Raw genomic sequence first — 17,798 nt, 5'->3', positions numbered from 1 at the left:
AGGCGCTGAAAAAGAATGGAGGGGGGAAAGGGAAAGGAAAGAAAGGGAAAGGGGTTAGGGGGCTGAAAGGGAAAGTTGAAGGGGGAAAGAAAGGGAAAGGAGGAAGGGGGTGAAAGGGAAAGGGGGGAAAGGGAAAGGGGGAAAGGAAAGAAAGGGAAAGGAGGAAGGGGAAAGTAGGGGGAAAGAAAGGGAAAGGGATGATGAGGGGAGAGGAAAGGGAAAGAAGGGGCCTGAAAGGGAAAGGAGGGGAAGGAGGAAGGGGACGAAAGGGGGAAGGGGGGGAGGAAAGAAAGGGAAAGTGGTGGGAGGGAGGGGAGGGGCTGAAAGGGAAAGTTGGAGGGGTAAAGAAAGGGAAAGGGGGGAAAGGGGAAGGAAAGAAAGGGAAAGGGGTTGGGGGTGAAAGGGAAAGGAGGAAGGGGAAAGAAAGGGAAAGGGAAGAAAGGGAAAGTGGGGTGTTGAAAGGGAAAGGAGGGGGAAGGAAAGAGAGGGAAAGTGGTGGGAGGGAGGGGAGGGGCTGAAAGGGAAAGTTGGAGGGGGGAAGAAAGGGAAAGGAGGAAGGGGATGAAAGGGAAAGTGGGAAGTGGGGGGAAAGGAAAGGGAAGAAAGGGAAATTGGTGGGAGGGAGGGAGGGGCTGAAAGGGAAAGTTGGAGGGGGAAAGAAAGGGAAAGGGGCGAAAGGGAAAGGGGGAAGGAAAGAAAGGGAAAGGGGTTGGGGTGAAAGGGAAAGGAGGAAGGGGAAAGAAAGGGAAAGGGGGAAGTGGGGTGAAAGCGAAAGGAGGGGGAAGGGAGGGAAGGGAAAGTGGTTGGAGGGAGGGAGGGGCTGAAAGGGAAAGTGGGAGGGGGAAAGAAAGGGAAAGGAAGAAGGGGATGAAAGGGAAAGGAGGGGAAGGAAAGAAAGGGAAAGGGGTTAGGGGGCTGAAAGAAAGGAGGAAGGAGAAAGAAAGGGAAAGGAGGAAGGGGATGAAAGGGAAAGGAGGAAGGGGAGAGAAAGAGAAAGGGGTTAGGGGGATGAAAGGGAAAGGAGGAAGGGGAAAGAAAAGGAAAGCAGGGAGGGGATGAAAGGGAAAGGGGTTAGGGGGGCGAAAGGGAAAAGGAAAGAGAGGGAAAGGAGGAAGGGGCTGAAAGGGAAAGTGGGAAAGGAAAGAAAGGAGGAAGGAGAAAGAAAGGGAAAGGAGGAAGGGGATGAAAGGGAAAGGAGGAAGGGGATGAAAGGGAAATTGGGAAAGGAAAGAAAGGAGGAAGGAGAAAGAAAGGGAAAGGAGGAAGGGGATGAAAGGGAAAGGAGGAAGGGGATGAAAGGGAAAGTGGGAAGTGGGACGAAAAGGGAAAGGAGAGGGGGGAAGAAAGTGAAAGGAAGAAGGGGACTGAAAGGGAAATGGGTTGGGGGGTGAAAGGGAAAAGGAAAGAAAGGGAAAGGGGGAAGGGGCTGAAAGGGAAAGTGGGAAGTGGGGGGAAAGGGGGGGAAAGGGAAAGGAGGAGGGGGCGAAGAGGTTAGGGGGCTGAAAGGGAAAGGAAAGAAAGGGAAAGGGGTTGGGGGCAGAAAGGGAAAGGGGGAAAGGAAAGAAAAGGAAAGGAGGAAGGGGAAAGAAAGGGAAAGGGATGATGAGGGGGGCTGAAAGGGAAAGGAGGGGGCAAAAAGGGAAAGGAGGGGGAAGGGAAAGGAAGAAGGGGCCTGAAAGGGAAAGGGGTTAGGGGGCGGAAAGGGAAAGGGGGAAAGAAAGGGAAAGGGGTTAGGGGGAGGGAGGGGAGGGGGCTGAAAGGAAAGAAAGGGGAAAGGGGTGAAAGGGAAAGGGGGAAGGAAAGAAAGGGAAAGGGGTTAGGGGGCTGAAAGGGGGAAGGGGAAAGAAAGGGAAAGGAGGAAGGGGAAAGAAAGGGAAAGGGGTTAGGGGGCTGAAAGGGAAAAGGGGTGAAAGAAAGGGCAAGTGGTAAGAGGGAGGGAGGGGAGGGGCTGAAAGGAAAGAAAGGGAAAGGAGGAAAGGGATGAAAGGGAAAGTAGGGGGAAAGGAAAGAAAGGGAAAGGGGTGAAAGGGGGAGGGGGAAAGGAAAGAAAGGGAAAGGGGGAAAGGGAAAGAAAGGGAAAGGGGGGAAAGGGGGAGGGGGAAAGGAAAGAAAGGGAAAGGGGTGAAAGGGGGAGGGGGAAAGGAAAGGGAAAGAAAGGGGTGAAAGGGAAAGGGGGAAAGGAAAGAAAGGGAAAGGGGGGAAGGAAAGAAAGGCAAAGGGGGGAAGGAAAGAAAAGGGGGAAAGGAAAGGGAAAGAAAGGGAAAGGAGGAAAGGGGGAAGGGGAAAGAAAGGGAAAGGAGGAAGGGGAAAGTAGGGGGAAAGGAAAGAAAGGGAAAGGGGGAAAGGAAAGGGAAAGAAAGGGGTGAAAGGGAAAGGGGGAAAGGAAAGAAAGGGAAAGGGGGGAAAGGGAAAGGGGGAAAGGAAAGAAAAGGAAAGGGGGAAAGGAAAGGGAAAAGAGGAAAGGGAAAGGGGGAAGGGGAAAGAAAGGGAAAGGGGTTTGGGGTCTCAGGAGTCAGCCCTTCCGCGTACTACAACTCCCTTTTCCCATCCCGGGCGCCGCCGCGCTACAACTCCCCTGCGCCCGGGGAAACGCAGAGCGCCGCCTCCCTATTGGACGCCTGGGTTTCGCCCCCCCGGGATCTGAAGCGCCGGGTGCGAGAGATCCGCTGGGGGCCGCCCGTTTCTCGCGCGCTACGGTTCCCAAGCAATAAAGACATTGGTTCGCAAGCCAAGCGCCTGGGTTTTCCCTCCAAGGCCGGGAACTGAAGCGCACCGGGTGCGAGGGATCCGCCGGGTGGGAGGGATCCACTGGGCGCCGTCCATTTCGGGACGCTACAGTTCCCATGAAATAAAGCTATTGGTTCACAAGCAAAGCGCCTGGTGCTGGGTGCGAGGGATCCACTGGGTGCGAGAGATCTGCCGGGTGGGAGGGATCCACTGGGTGCGAGAGATCTGCTGGGTGGGAGGGCTCCACTGGGTGGGAGAGATCCGCTGGGTGCTAGAGATCCGCTGGGTGCGAGAGATCCACGGGTGTCGTCTGTTTGGGGACGCTATGGATCCCAAGGCTGGGGACTGAAGTGCCGGGTGCGAGAGATCCACTGGGTGCGAAAGATCTGCCGGGTGGGAGGGATCCACGGAGTGGGAGAGATCTGCTGGGTGGGAGGGATCCACAGAGTGGGAGAGATCTGGGTGCAAGAGATCCGCTGGGCGTCGTCCATTTGGGAACGCTACAGTTCCCAAGCCTGGGAAATGAAGTGCTGGGTGCGAGAGATCCGCTGGGTGCTAGAGATCCGCTGGGTACGAGAGATCCACGGGTGTCGTCTGTTTGGGGACGCTATGGATCCCAAGGCTGGGGACTGAAGTGCCGGGTGCGAGAGATCCACTGGGTGCGAAAGATCTGCCAGGTGGAAGGGTCCACGGAATGGGAGAGATCTGCCGGGTGGGAGGGATCCACAGAGTGGGAGAGATCTGCCGGGTGGGAGGGTTCCACTGGGCGGGAAGGATCTGCTGGGTGGGAGGGATCCATTGGGCGGGAAGGATCTGCTGGGTGCGAGAGATCCACGGGTGCCGTCTGGGGACGCTATGGATCCCAAGCCTGGGAACTGAAGTGCCGGGTGCGAGGCATCCACTCGGTGGGAGAGATCCACTGGGTGCGAGAGATCCACAAGTGCCGTCTATTTGGGGACATTACGGTTCCCAAGCCTGGGAAATGAAGTGCTGGGTGCGAGAGATCCGCTGGGTGCGAGAGATCCGCTGGGTGCGAGAGATCCACTGGGTGCCGTCCATTTGGGGACGCTACGGTTCCCAGGAAATAAAGCACCTGGTGTTTTTTTTAAATCCAAGCGCCGGGTGGGAGAGATCCACTGGGTGGGAGAGATCCACCGGGCGCCCTCCGTTTGAGGGCGCTACGGTTCCCACGCGATGACGCCGTTTGTTCGCAAGCCAAGCTGCTGGTTTCCCCCCGGGAACTGAAGCGCCGGGTGCGAGAGATCCGCCGGGTGGGGGAGATCCGCCGGGTGGGAGAGATCCACTGGGTGCTGTCCATTTGGGGACGCTACAGTTCCCAGGAAAGAAAGCACCTGGTGTTTTTTTAATCCAAGCGCCGGGTGGGAGAGATCCACCGGGTGGGAGAGATCCACCGGGCACCGTCCGTTTGAGGGCGCTACGGTTCCCACGCGATGACGCCGTTTGTTCGCAAGTGCCTGGTTTCCGCCCCGGGAACTGAAGCGCCGGGTGCGAGAGATCCGCCGGGTGGGAGAGATCCGCCGGGTGGGGGAGATCCACTGGGTGCTGTCCTTTTGGGGACGCTACAGTTCCCAGGAAATAAAGCTATTTGTTCACGAGCAAAGCACCCGGTTTTTCCCCGCTGGGAACTGAAGCGCCGGGTGCGAGAGATCCGCTGGGTGGGAGAGATCTGCCGGGTGGGAGGGATCCACTGGGTGCAAGAGATGTGCCGCGTGGGAGAGATCCACTGGGCGCCGTCCGTTTGGCGGCGCTACAGTTCCCAGGAAATAAAGCTATTTGTTCACCACCAAAGCACCTGGTGCTGGGTGCGAAGGATCTACTGGGTGCGAGAGATCTGCCGGGTGGGAGGGATCCATGGAGTGGGAGAGATCTGCTGGGAGCGAGAGATCCCCGGGTGTCGTCTGTTTGCGGACGCTATGGATCCCAAGGCTGGGAACTGAAGTGCCGGGTGCGAGAGATCCACTGGGTGCGAAAGATCTGCCAGGTGGGAGGGTCCACGGAATGGGAGAGATCTGCTGGGTGGGAGGGTTCCACTGGGTGAGAGAGATCTGCTGGGTGCGAGAGATCCGCTGGGCGTCGTCCATTTGGGAACGCTACGGTTCCCAAGCCTGGGAAATGAAGTGCCGGGTGCGAGAGATCCGCTGGGTGCGAGAGATCCGCTGGGTGCGAGAGATCCACGGGTGCCGTCTGCGGGCGCTATGGATCCCAAGGCTGGGAACTGAAGTGCTGGGTGCGAGAGATCCACTGCGTGGGAGGGATCCACTGGGTGCGAGAGATCTGCCGGGTGGGAGGGTCCACGGAATGGGAGAGATCTGCTGGGTGGGAGGGTTCCACTGGGCGGGAGAGATCTGCCGGGTGCGAGAGATCCGCTGGGCGTCGTCCATTTGGGAACGCTACAGTTCCCAAGCCTGGGAAATGAAGTGCTGGGTGCGAGAGATCCACTGGGTGCGAGTGATCCACTGGGTGCGAGAGATCCACGGGTGCCCTCTTTTGGGGGACGCTATGGATCCCAAGGCTGGGGACTGAAGTGCCGGGCGTGATAGATCCACTGGGTGCTACGGTTCCCACACAATAAAGTTCTCTCCCCACCCCCAGGAATTGAAGCGCCGGGTGCAAGAGGCGCAGTGCCAGGTGGGAGAGATCCGCCAGGTGCAAGAGATCCACTGGGCGCCGTCCGTTTGGCGGCGCTACGGTTCCCACACCATAAAGCTATTTCTTCGCAAGCCAAGCGCCTGGTTTTTCCCTCCAAGGCTGGGAACTGAAGCGCCGGGTGCAAGGCAAGGGATCCGCTGGGTGCAAGGGATCCACTGGGTGCCGTCCGTTTGGCGGCGCTACGGTTCCCACATATTAAAGCTATTTATTCGCAAGTCCTGGTTCCCCCCCCCCAGTTGTTGTAATAATAATAATAATAATAATAATAATAATATAGATATCCAAATAGGTACATTACAAGTAGTAGTTGTAGTACTAATATAATAATAATAATAATAATATAGATATCCAAATAGGTACATTACAAGTAGTAGTTGTAGTCGTAGTAGTAATAAAGATACGCAGTTAATAACATGTAAATTATAAGTTAATAATAATAATAATAATAATAATAATAATAATAATAAGATATGCAGATAATAATACTGATATCCAGACATGTAAATTATAAGTAAATAATAATAATAATAAGCAGATAATAATACTGATATCCAGACATGTAAATTATAAGTAAATAATAATAATAATAATAATAATAATAATAATAATAATAATAATAAAGATATGCAGATAATAATACTGATATCCAGACATGTAAATTATAAGTAAATAATAATAATAATAAAAATAATAATATGCAGATAATTACCGATATCCAGACATGTAAATTATAAGTAAATAATAATAATGATATGCAGATAATAATACTGATATCCAGACATGTAAATTATAAGTAAATAATAATAATAATAATAATAATAATAATAATAATAATAATAATAAGATATCCAGATAATAATACTGATATCCAGACATGTAAATTGTAAGTAAATAATAATAATAATAATAATAATAATAATAATATGCAGATAATAATACTGATATCCAGACATGTAAATTATAAGTAAATAATAATAATAATAATAATAATAATAATAATAATAAGCAGATAATAATACTGATATCCAGACATGTAAATTATAAGTAAATAATAATAATAATAATAATAATAATAATAATAATAATAATAAAGATATGCAGATAATAATACTGATATCCAGGCATAAAGTATAAGTAAATTATTATTATTATTATTATTATTATTATTATTATTATTATTATTATTATTATTATATCCAAATAGGTAGATTCCAAATGATTATAAATTAACCATCCTAATAATTAATAGAAATTATGAGATTCGGCAGATATCCAATTAGGCAGATTCCAAAGGATAATTTTAATAATTACCACCCTCTCCGGAAACACAACTTGGCGCCTTCCGCCCCCTGATGACATCACGCCTTGTGACATCACCGCCCGGCCCTTATGACATCACGGAATCCCCCCCCGGCTTCCTCCAGGAAGAGGATTCCCAGCCATGTTGCTGCTGCTTCCTCTCCTCTTCCTATTGGCTGCGCCCGGTAAATCTCCCAAAATTTCACCTGTGGGGAATGTTGGGGAAGATTCGAACCCGGGTCTCAAACTTTCCGGCTTTTTCCGCAGCCCGGCCCCCGCCGCCGCCGCCCCCGCTGGATCTGGACCCCTTCTCGGCCTCGGAGGAAGCGGACGAGATGGACCCGGGCGCCGGAGGAGAGGACCCGGAAGAGAACTGGGGCGGGGAGAAGGTGCGTGGGGAAGTTTCCCGGACGTTTCCTGTCCGTTTCCCTGTTTATTTCCAGGAGGTTTCCTGCCTATTTCTTGTCTGTTTCCAGGAGGTTTCTTGTCTGTTTCCTGTCTGTTTCCAGGGAGTTTCCTGTCTATTTCCTGCCTATTTCCAGGGAGTTTCCTGTCTGTTTCCAGGAAGTTTCCTGCCTATTTCCTGCCTATTTACAGGGAGTTTCCTGTCTATTTCCTGGGAGTTTCCTATTTCCTGCCTATTTGCAGGGAGTTTCCTGTCTATTTCCTGTCAGTTTCCTGCCTATTTCCAGGGAGTTTCCTGTCTATTTCCTGTCAGTTTCCTGTCTATTTCCAGGGAGTTTCCTGTTTATTTCCTGCCTATTTCCTGCCTATTTGCAGGGAGTTTCCTGTTTATTTCCTGTCTGTTTCCAGGAAGTTTCCTGCCTATTTCTTGTCAATTTCCATGGAGTTTCCTGCCTATTTCGAGGGAGTTTCCTGTTTATTTCCTGTCTGTTTCCAGGAAGTTTCCTGGCTATTTCTTGTCTATTTCCAAGACGTTTCTTGTCTGTTTCCTGTCTATTTCCTGGGAGTTTCCTGCCTATTTCTTGTCTATTTCCAGGGAGTTTCCTGTCTATTTCCTGTCAGTTTCCTGCCTATTTCCTGCCTATTTGCAGGGAGTTTCCTGCCTATTTGCAGGGAGTTTCCTGTCCATTTCCTGTCAGTTTCCTGCCTATTTCCAGGGAGTTTCCTGTCTATTTCCAGGGAGTTTCCTGTCTATTTCCTGTCAGTTTCCTGCCTATTTCCAGGGAGTTTCCTGTCTATTTCCTGTCAGTTTCCTGCCTATTTCCAGGAGGTTTCTTGTCTGTTTCCTGTCAGTTTCCTGTCTATTTCCAGGGAGTTTCCTGCCTATTTCTTGTCTATTTCCAGGAGGTTTCTTGTCTGTTTCCTGTGTATTTCCAGCGAGTTTCCTGTCTATTTCCTGGGAGTTTCCTGTCAATTTCCTGTATATTTCCAGGACGCTTCCTGTATATTTCCAGGCAGTTTCCTGCCTATTTCCAGGGAGTTTCCTGCCTATTTCCTGCCTATTTGCAGGGAGTTTCCTGTCTATTTCCTGTCAGTTTCCTGCCTATTTGCAGGGAGTTTCCTGCCTATTTGCAGGGAGTTTCCTGTCTATTTCCTGTCAGTTTCCTGCCTATTTCCAGGGAGTTTCCTGTCTGTTTCCCGCCTATTTGCAGGGAGTTTCCTGCCTATTTCTTGTCTATTTCCAAGAAGTTTCTGGTCTGTTTCCTGTCTGTTTCCAGGGTTTCCTGTTTATTTCCTGCCTATTTCCAGGGAGTTTCCTGTCTGTTTCCAGGAAGTTTCCTGCCTATTTCCTGCCTATTTGCAGGGAGTTTCCTGCCTATTTGCAGGGAGTTTCCTGTCTATTTCCAGGGAGTTTCCTGCCTATTTGCAGGGAGTTTCCTGTCTATTTCCAGGGAGTTTCCTGCCTATTTCCAGAGAGTTTCCTGTCTATTTCCTGTCAGTTTCCTGCCTATTTCCAGGGAGTTTCCTGTCTATTTCCTGTCAGTTTCCTGCCTATTTCCAGGAGGTTTCTTGTCTGTTTCCTGTCAGTTTCCTGTCTATTTCCAGGGGGTTTCCTGCCTATTTCCAGGGAGTTCCCATGCTAAAGTTCCCGCGCTAAGGTTCCCGCGCTAAGGTTCCCGTGCTTCATAAACTTCCTTTCTGCTTCCAGGCGCTGATCGACTTCCCGCCCCGCGGAATGCGGCGCCGGCGCCAGGCGGCCTTCCTCGAACCCGCGCCGCACGCCAGGGTGAGTCTCCCCTTCCCTTTGGGCGCCGGGTGCGGAACCGGGCGCCGAACGCGCTACAATTCCCATCTCTCTCCTCTGCCCTTCCGGGTCCCGGGTGCGAAACCTGCTACCATTCCCCTTCCTCGCCCGCCCTTCCGGCGCCCGGCCCCGGGTGCAAAAGGCGGCGCCGGCACGCTACAATTCCCATCTCTCTCGACTGCCCTCCCGGGTCCCGGGTGCGAAACGCGCTATAACTCCCACCTCTGTCGCCCGCAGTACGTCGAAGACGCCCGGATTCCCATCCAGCACCGGGGGGTCGCTCTGCAAAGTAAGGCGCCGGCGCCGGGTGCGGGAACCTTAGCGCGGGAACCTTAGCGTAGGGATTTCCTGTCTATTCCCCGTAAGCAGAAAGGAAGTAGCTCAGGGAGTTTCCTGTCTATTTCCTGGAAGCGGAAAGGAAGTAGCTCAGGGAGTTTCCTGTCTATTTCCTGTCTATTTCCAGGGAGTTTCCTGTCTATTTCCAGGGGGTTGCTACCTTTCTGCTTGTGGGAAATAGACAGGAAACTGCCTGGTAACAGGCAGGAAATAGACAGGAAACTCCCTGGAAATCCAAGAAACTCCCTGGAAACAGACAGGAAACTCCCCAGAAATAGACAGGAAATAGACTGGAAATAGACAGGAAATAAACAGGAAACTCCCTGGAAATACACAGGAAATAAATAGGAAACTCCCTGGGAATATGCAGGAAACTCCCAGGAAATAGACAGGAAACATCCTGGAAATAGGCAGGAAATAGGCAGGAAACTTCCTGGAAATAGGAAACTCCCTGGAAATAGACATGAAATAAACAGGAAACTCCCTGAAAATAGATAGGAAACTCCCTAGAAAATGACAGGAAACTCCCTGGAAATAGACAGGAAATAAACAGGAAACTCCCTGGAAGTAGACAGGAAATAGACAGGAAACTGCCTGGAAATAGACAGGAAATAAACAGGAAACTCCCAGGAATGAGACAGGAAACTCCCTGGAAATAGGAAACAGGAAACTCAATGAGCTGCTGGCTTTCTGCTTGTGGGGAATAGGAAATTCCCTGGAAATAGACAGGAAATAGACAGGAAACTGTGTGGAAATAGACAGGAAACTCCCTGGGTGCGATAAGAGGGGGGGTGTCGAAATGAAATGCGGGAAGCTTAGTGCGGCGCCCGCTTGTCCCCGCAGTGGGCAATCCTGGGGAAGGTTGCAGGTTCAAGTCTCCTTAGCACGGGAACCTTAGCGTGGGAATTTTAGCACGGGAAGTTTCTTGTCTGCTTCCTATCTATTTCCTGCCTATTTCCAGGGAGTTTCCTCTATTTCCTGTCAGTTTCCTGTCAGTTTCCTGTCTATTTCCTGGGAGTTTCCTGCCTATTTCCTGCCTATTTGCAGGGAGTTTCCTGTCTATTTCATGTCAGTTTCCTGTCTATTTTCCTGGGAGTTTCCTGTTTATTTCCTGTCTATTTCCAGGAAGCTTCCTGCCTATTTCTTGTCTATTTCCAGGAGGTTTCTTGTCTGTTTCCTGTCTATTTCCAGGGAGTTTCCTGTCTATTTCTTGCCTATTTCCAGGGAGTTTCCTGTCTGTTTCCTGTCTATTTCCTGGGAGTTTCCTGCCTATTTGCAGGGAATTTCCTGTTTATTTCCTGTCTATTTCCAGGGAGTTTCCTGTCTATTTCCAGGAAGTTTCCTGCCTATTTCTTGTCGGTTTCCAGGGAGTTTCCTGTCTGTTTCCAGGAAGTTTCTTGTCTGTTTCCTGTCTATTTCCTGCCTATTTCCAGGCAGTTTCCTGTCTATTTCCAGGGAGTTTCCTGCCTATTTCCTGCCTATTTGCAGGGAGTTTCCTGTCTATTTCATGTCAGTTTCCTGTCTATTTCATGTCAGTTTCCTGTTTATTTCCTGTTTATTTCCAGGGAGTTTCCTTAGCGCTGTAAGATGAGAGAGGGAATTTTAGCACGGGAATTGTAGCGCAGGAACCCTAGCGTGGGAATTTTAGCGCGGGAACCTTAGCGCTGTAATATCAGAGAGGGAATTTTAGCACGGGGATTTAAGCACGGGAACCGTAGCTCGGGAATTTTAGCACGGGGATTTCAGAGTGGGAATTTAAGCACGGGAACCTTAGCGCTGTAATATGAGTGGGAATTCTAGCGCGGGAAACGTAGTGTGGGAATTCTAGCGCGGGAAACGTAGCGTGGGAATTCTAGCGCAGGAAACATAGTGTGGGAATTCTAGCGCAGGAAACATAGTGTGGGAATTCTAGCGCAGGAATTCTAGCATGGGAAACATAGCATGGGAATTCTAGTCCGGGAAACGCAGCGCGGGAATTCTAGCGCGGGAAATGCAGCGCAGGAATTCTAGCGCGGGAAACGTAGCGCGGGGATTCTAGCACGGGAAACGTAGCGCGGGAATTCTAGCGTGGGAATCCTAGCGCGGGAAACGTAGCGTGGGAATTCTAGCGTGGGAAACGTAGCGTGGGAATTCTAGCATGGGAAACGTAGCGTGGGAATTATAGCGCGGGAAACGTAGCGTGGGAATTCTAGTGCAGGAAACGTAGCATGGGAATTCTAGCGCGGGAACCTTAGCGCGGGAAACGTAGCGCGGCGCCGTTTTCTCCCCGCAGTGGCGCCGCCGGAGGAGTGCGCCTGCCCCGAGCCGCTGGCCAAGGGGACGCTGGTGGCCATGGTGGCGGTCCTGGCCTTTCTCGGCTTCTTCTCGACGTCGGTCTTGTTGGTGGTGGCCGTCTGTCTGCTGCGCCTGGTGGAGCGACAGCGGTGAGTGGATAATCGATGATCGATAATCGATCGATAGATAAGTGGAATGAACAGAAGGGTGAAATGGAAAGAGAAAGAGAAAGAGAAATGAAAGATTATATATTTATATATATATAATATTATGTTATGTTATGTTATGTTCTGTTATATTGTTATATTCTATTCTATTCTATTATATTATGATATTGTTATGTTATATTATATTCTATTATAATGTCATGTGATATGATATGATATGATGTGATATGATATGATATTATATTATATTATATTATATTATATTATATTATATTATATTATATTATATTATATTATATTATATTATATATTATACTGTTATGTTATGTTATGTTATATTATATTATATTCTATTATATTCTATTCTATTCTATTCTATTATATTCTATTATATTATATTATATTATATTATGATATTGTTATATTATATTATATTATATTATATTATATTATATTATATTATATTATATTATATTATATTATATTATATTATATTATATTATATTATATTATATTATATTATGATATTGTTATGTTATATTATATTATAATGTTATGTGATATGATATGATATGATATGATATGATATGATATTATATTATATTATATTATATTATATTATATTATATTATATTATATTATACTGTTATGTTATGTTATGTTATATTATATTCTATTCTATTCTATTCTATTCTATTCTATTCTATTATATTATATTATATTATATTATATTATATTATGATATTGTTATATTATATTATATTATATTATATTATATTATATTATATTATATTATATTATATTATATTATATTATATTATATTATATTATATTATATTATATTATATTATATTATATTATGATATTGTTATGTTATATTATATTATAATGTTATGTGATATGATATGATATGATATGATATTATATTATATTATATTATATTATATTATATTATATTATATTATATTATATTATATTATATTATATTATATTATATTATACTGTTATGTTATGTTATGTTATGTTATGTTATGTTGTTATATTATATTATATTATATTATATTATATTATATTATATTATATTATATTATATTATATTATATTATATTATATTATATTATATTATATTATATTATATTATATTATATCATAATGTTATGTTATGTGATATGATATGATATGATATGATAGTATAGTATATGATATGATAGTATAGTATAGTATATTGTTATGTTTATTATATTATATGTATTATATTATATTATATATTATATTATATTATATTATATTATATTATATTATATTATATTATATTATATTATATTATATTATATTATATTATATTATATTATATTATATTATATTATATTATATTATATTATAATGTTATATTAAGTAAAATATAAAAAGAAAAAGGAAAATATTAATATATTATAAATATATTAATATAATATAATATATTTATATTTATATATTTAATTTATATTATACTTTTATTATACTTATATTTATATATTATGTTATGTTATGTTATTATATCATATTATATTATATTATATTATTATATAATATTATATTACATTATTATGTTATATTAATTAAAATATGGAAAAGAAAAATATTAATATTTTATAAATACAAATATATTAATATAATATAATATATTTATATTTATATATTTAATTCATATTATACTTCTTTTATTATACTTTTATCTTATCTTATCTTATCTATTATATTATTGTTATGTTATATTAAATAATAATAATAATAATAATAATAATAATAATAATAATAATAATAATAGAGAAACAGGAAGTGGCCGCTCTAGGACGCGCCCCCTCTCTGATTTTAACCCCGCCTCTCCCTTCCAGGAAGTCGGGGAAGGACGCCAACGCCGCCGGATTGGCCAACAGGCCCCTCCCTCCGCTGCCGTGAGTGACGGGTGGGCGGGGCTTCGGGCGGGCGGGGCTGTTGTTCTTCTTCTTGTTGTTGTTATTAATTTATTATTATCATTTATTTTTATTTTTATTATCTATTATTATTATCTATTATTATTATTATCAATTTATTATCATTTATTATTATCATTTATTATTATTATTATCATATTATTATTATTATTATCATATTATTATTATTATTATTATCATATTATTATTATTATATTATATTATGTTGTTGTTATTTTATTATCATTATTTTATTTTTATATTTTTATTATATTTTATTTTTATATTTTTATTATTTATTATTATTATTGTTATTAGTAGTTGTATTCATTTATTAGAATTTTATTATTATTATTATTATTATTATCATCATCCTCATCATACTATTATTATTATTAATTTATTATTATCATTTATTATTATTATCATTTATTATTATTATCATAGTATTATTATTATTATCATATTATTATTATCATATTATTATTATTATCATATTATTATTATTATTATTATTATTATTATTATTATCAATTATTATTATTATCAATTATTATTATTATTATTATTACTATTATTCTTGCAGCCCCCCGCGCCCGGAGCGCGTCTACCTGGCGACGAAACCGACCCCCGGGTACGAGAGGCCGATGGCCACCAGTCCGTGAGTACCTGTCAATCATTCGGAGCCGGACCTGTCAATCATTCTGGGATTAAGGGGGCGGGACCATCCCTGTCAATCATTCTGTCATTCAAATCGATAACCATGGTTGCCCCCTCCCTGTCAATCATTCTGGGATCCAGGGGGTGGGAAAAGGCAGCCCTGTCAATCATTCTGTCATTCCAATCGATAACCTGTCAATCATTCTGGGATTGAACCCTGAATCAAATCACCTGTCAATCAAATTGATAACATGTCAATCATTATGGGATTCAGGAGGCGGGACCAGACGACCCTGGTTGCCCCGCCCCTGTCAATCATTCTTGGATTGAACCCTGGTTCCCCCCTCCCTGTCAATCATTCTGGGATCCAGGGGGCGGGACCTTCCCTGTCAATCATTCTGCTATTCAAATCGCTAACCTGTCAATCATTCTGGGATCCAGGGGGCGTGAAAAGGCATCCCTGTCAATCATTCTGTCATTCAAATCGATAACCTGTCAATCATTCTGGGATCCAGGGGGTGGGACCAGACAACCCCGGTTGTCCCATCCCTGTCAATCATTCTGAGATCTAGGGGGTAGGACTAGACAACCCCAGTTGGCCCAGACCTGTCAATCATTCTGAGATCTAGGGGGTGGGACTAGACAACCCCGGTTGGCCCAGACCTGTCAATCATTCTGAGATCTAGGGGGTGGGACTAGACAACCCCGGTTGGCCCAGACCTGTCAATCATTCTGAGATCTAGGGGGTGGGACTAGACAACCCCGGTTGGCCCAGACCTGTCAATCATTCTGAGATCTAGGGGGTGGGACTAGACAACCCCGGTTGGCCCAGACCTGTCAATCATTCTGAGATCTAGGGGGTAGGACTAGACAACCCCGGTTGGCCCAGACCTGTCAATCATTCTGAGATCTAGGGGGTGGGACTAGACAACCCCGGTTGGCCCAGACCTGTCAATCATTCTGGGATCTAGGGGGTGGGACTAGACAACCCCGGTTGGCCCAGACCTGTCAATCATTCTGAGATCTAGGGGGTGGGACTAGACAACCCCGGTTGGCCCAGACCTGTCAATCATTCTGAGATCTAGGGGGTGGGACTAGACAACCCCGGTTGGCCCAGACCTGTCAATCATTCTGAGATCTAGGGGGTGGGACTAGACAACCCCGGTTGGCCCAGACCTGTCAATCATTCTGAGATCTAGGGGGTGGGACTAGACAACCCCGGTTGGCCCAGACCTGTCAATCATTCTGAGATCTAGGGGGCGGACTAGGCAACCCCGGTTGGCCCAGACCTGTCAATCATTCTGTCATTCAAATCGATAACCTGTCAATCATTCTGTGATTCAGGAGGTGGGACCAGACAATCCTGGTTGCCCCGTCCCTGTCAATCATTCTGGCATCCAGGGGGCGGGACCATCCCTGTCAATCATTCTGGGATCCAGGGGGCGGGACCAGACGGCCCTGGTTGCCCCATCCCTGTCAATCATTCTGGGATCCAGGGGGCGGGACCATCCCTGTCAATCATTCTGTCATTCAAATCGATAACCTGTCAATCATTCTGGGATTCAGGAGGCAGGACGAGACAACCCTGGTTGCCCCATTCCTGTCAATCATTCTGGGATCCAGGGGGTGGGAAAAGGCATCCCTGTCAATCATTCTGTCATTCAATTTGATAACCTGTCAATCATTCTGGGATTGAACCCTGAATCAAATCACCTGTCAATCAAATTGATAACATGTCAATCATTATGGGATTCAGGAGGCAGGAGCAGACGACCCTGGTTGCCCCGCCCCTGTCAATCATTCTTGGATTGAACCCTGGTTCCCCCCTCCCTGTCAATCATTCTGGGATCCAGGGGGCGGGACCTTCCCTGTCAATCATTCTGCTATTCAAATCGCTAACCCTGGTTGCCCCATCCCTGTCAATCATTCTGGGATCCAGGGGGTGGGAAAAGGCATCCCTGTCAATCATTCTGTCATTCAAATCGATAACCTGTCAATCATTCTGGGATCCAGGGGGCGTGAAAAGGCATCCCTGTCAATCATTCTGTCATTCAAATCGATAACCTGTCAATCATTCTGGGATCCAGGGGGCGGGACCAGACAACCCTGGTTGTCCCATCCCTGTCAATCATTCTGAGATCTAGGGGGTGGGACTAGACAACCCCGGTTGGCCCAGACCTGTCAATCATTCTGAGATCTAGGGGGTGGGACGAGACAACCCTGGTTGCCCCATTCCTGTCAATCATTCTGGGATCCAGGGGGTGGGAAAAGGCATCCCTGTCAATCATTCTGACATTCAAACCGATAACCTGTCAATCATTCTGGGATCCAGGGGGCGGGACCAGGCAACCCTGGTTGCCCCGCCCCTGTCAATCATTCTTGGATTGAACCCTGCTTGCCCCCTCCCTGTCAATCATTCTGAGATCTAGGGGGCGGGACTGGACAACCCCGGTTGGCCCAGACCTGTCAATCACTCTGTCATTCAAATTGATAACCTGTCAATCATTCTGGGATTCAGGAGGCGGGACCAGACAACCCTGGTTGCCCCGTCCCTGTCAATCATTCTGGGATCCAGGGGGCGGGACCATCCCTGTCAATCATTCTGTCATTCAAATCGATAACCTGTCAATCATTCTGGGTACTAGGGGGCGGGACCAGACAACCCTGGTTGCCCCATCCCTGTCAATCATTCCAAGATCTAGGGGGCGGGACTGGACGACCCTGGTTGCCCCATCCCTGTCAATCATTCTGGGATCCAGGGGAGTGGGACCATCCCTGTCAATCATTCTGTCATTCCAATCGATAACCATGGTTGCCCTATGCCTGTCAATCATTCTGGGATTGAACCCTGGTTGCTCCGTACCTGTCAATCATTCCGTTATTCAAATCGATAAATACCTGTCAATCATTCGGGGATTCAGGGGCCTGGGAACCGTAGCGCCCTGTCAATCATCCTGGCGCCAGGCGACCCCGGTTGCCCCTTCCCTGTCAATCATCCCGGGCTCAAATCGGCAACCATGGTTACCCGATGCCTGTCAATCATTCTGTCATTCGAATCGATAGCCTGTCAATCATTCTGGGAATCAGGCGCCTGGTTGTCCCGGGAACCGTAGTGCCTGTCAATCATCCTGGTGCCAGATGACCCCGGTTGCCCCCTCCCTGTCAATCATTCTGTCATTCAAATTAATAACCTGTCAATCATTCTGGGTTCAACTGAATAACCATGGTTGCCCCCTCACTGTCAATCATTATGTCATTCCAATCGACAACCTGTCAGTCAAATCACCTGTCAATCAAATTGAGAACCTGTCAATTAAATTGAGAACCTGTCAATCAAATTGAGAACATGTCAATCAAATATCCTGTCACTCCAATCGATAACCTGTCAATCCTTCTGGGATTGAACCCGGCTTGCCCCCTCACTGTCAATCATTGTGTCATTCCAATCGACAACCTGTCGATCAAATCACCTGTCAATCAAATTCAGAACCTGCCAATCAAATT

The 17,798-nt window shown here is 45.8% G+C and overlaps 1 protein-coding gene across 1 annotated transcript in view; it reads left to right on the top strand.

The window, feature by feature from the left end:
* Positions 1 to 4,746: 4,746 nt before the first annotated feature.
* The window catches only part of LOC310697922 (uncharacterized protein), a gene marked incomplete at its 5' end in the record, with an annotated part of 22,185 nt that continues 9,133 nt past the window's right edge, over positions 4,747 to 17,798 (top strand). The window contains 8 exons of the mRNA XM_083484524.1: positions 4,747 to 5,208; positions 5,341 to 5,581; positions 6,964 to 7,085; positions 8,810 to 8,887; positions 9,143 to 9,194; positions 11,514 to 11,664; positions 13,557 to 13,616; positions 14,221 to 14,295. Of these exons, the coding sequence (XP_083340650.1) occupies positions 4,747 to 5,208; positions 5,341 to 5,581; positions 6,964 to 7,085; positions 8,810 to 8,887; positions 9,143 to 9,194; positions 11,514 to 11,664; positions 13,557 to 13,616; positions 14,221 to 14,295 (1,241 nt within the window). The remainder of the gene's footprint in view (positions 5,209 to 5,340; positions 5,582 to 6,963; positions 7,086 to 8,809; positions 8,888 to 9,142; positions 9,195 to 11,513; positions 11,665 to 13,556; positions 13,617 to 14,220; positions 14,296 to 17,798) is intronic.

This window comes from Podarcis liolepis, assembly GCF_965112155.1.
Source record: "Podarcis liolepis genome assembly, chromosome: Z".
NCBI classification, from domain to species: domain Eukaryota; kingdom Metazoa; phylum Chordata; class Lepidosauria; order Squamata; family Lacertidae; genus Podarcis; species Podarcis liolepis.
This window is presented reverse-complemented; position numbering and strand designations above follow the sequence as displayed.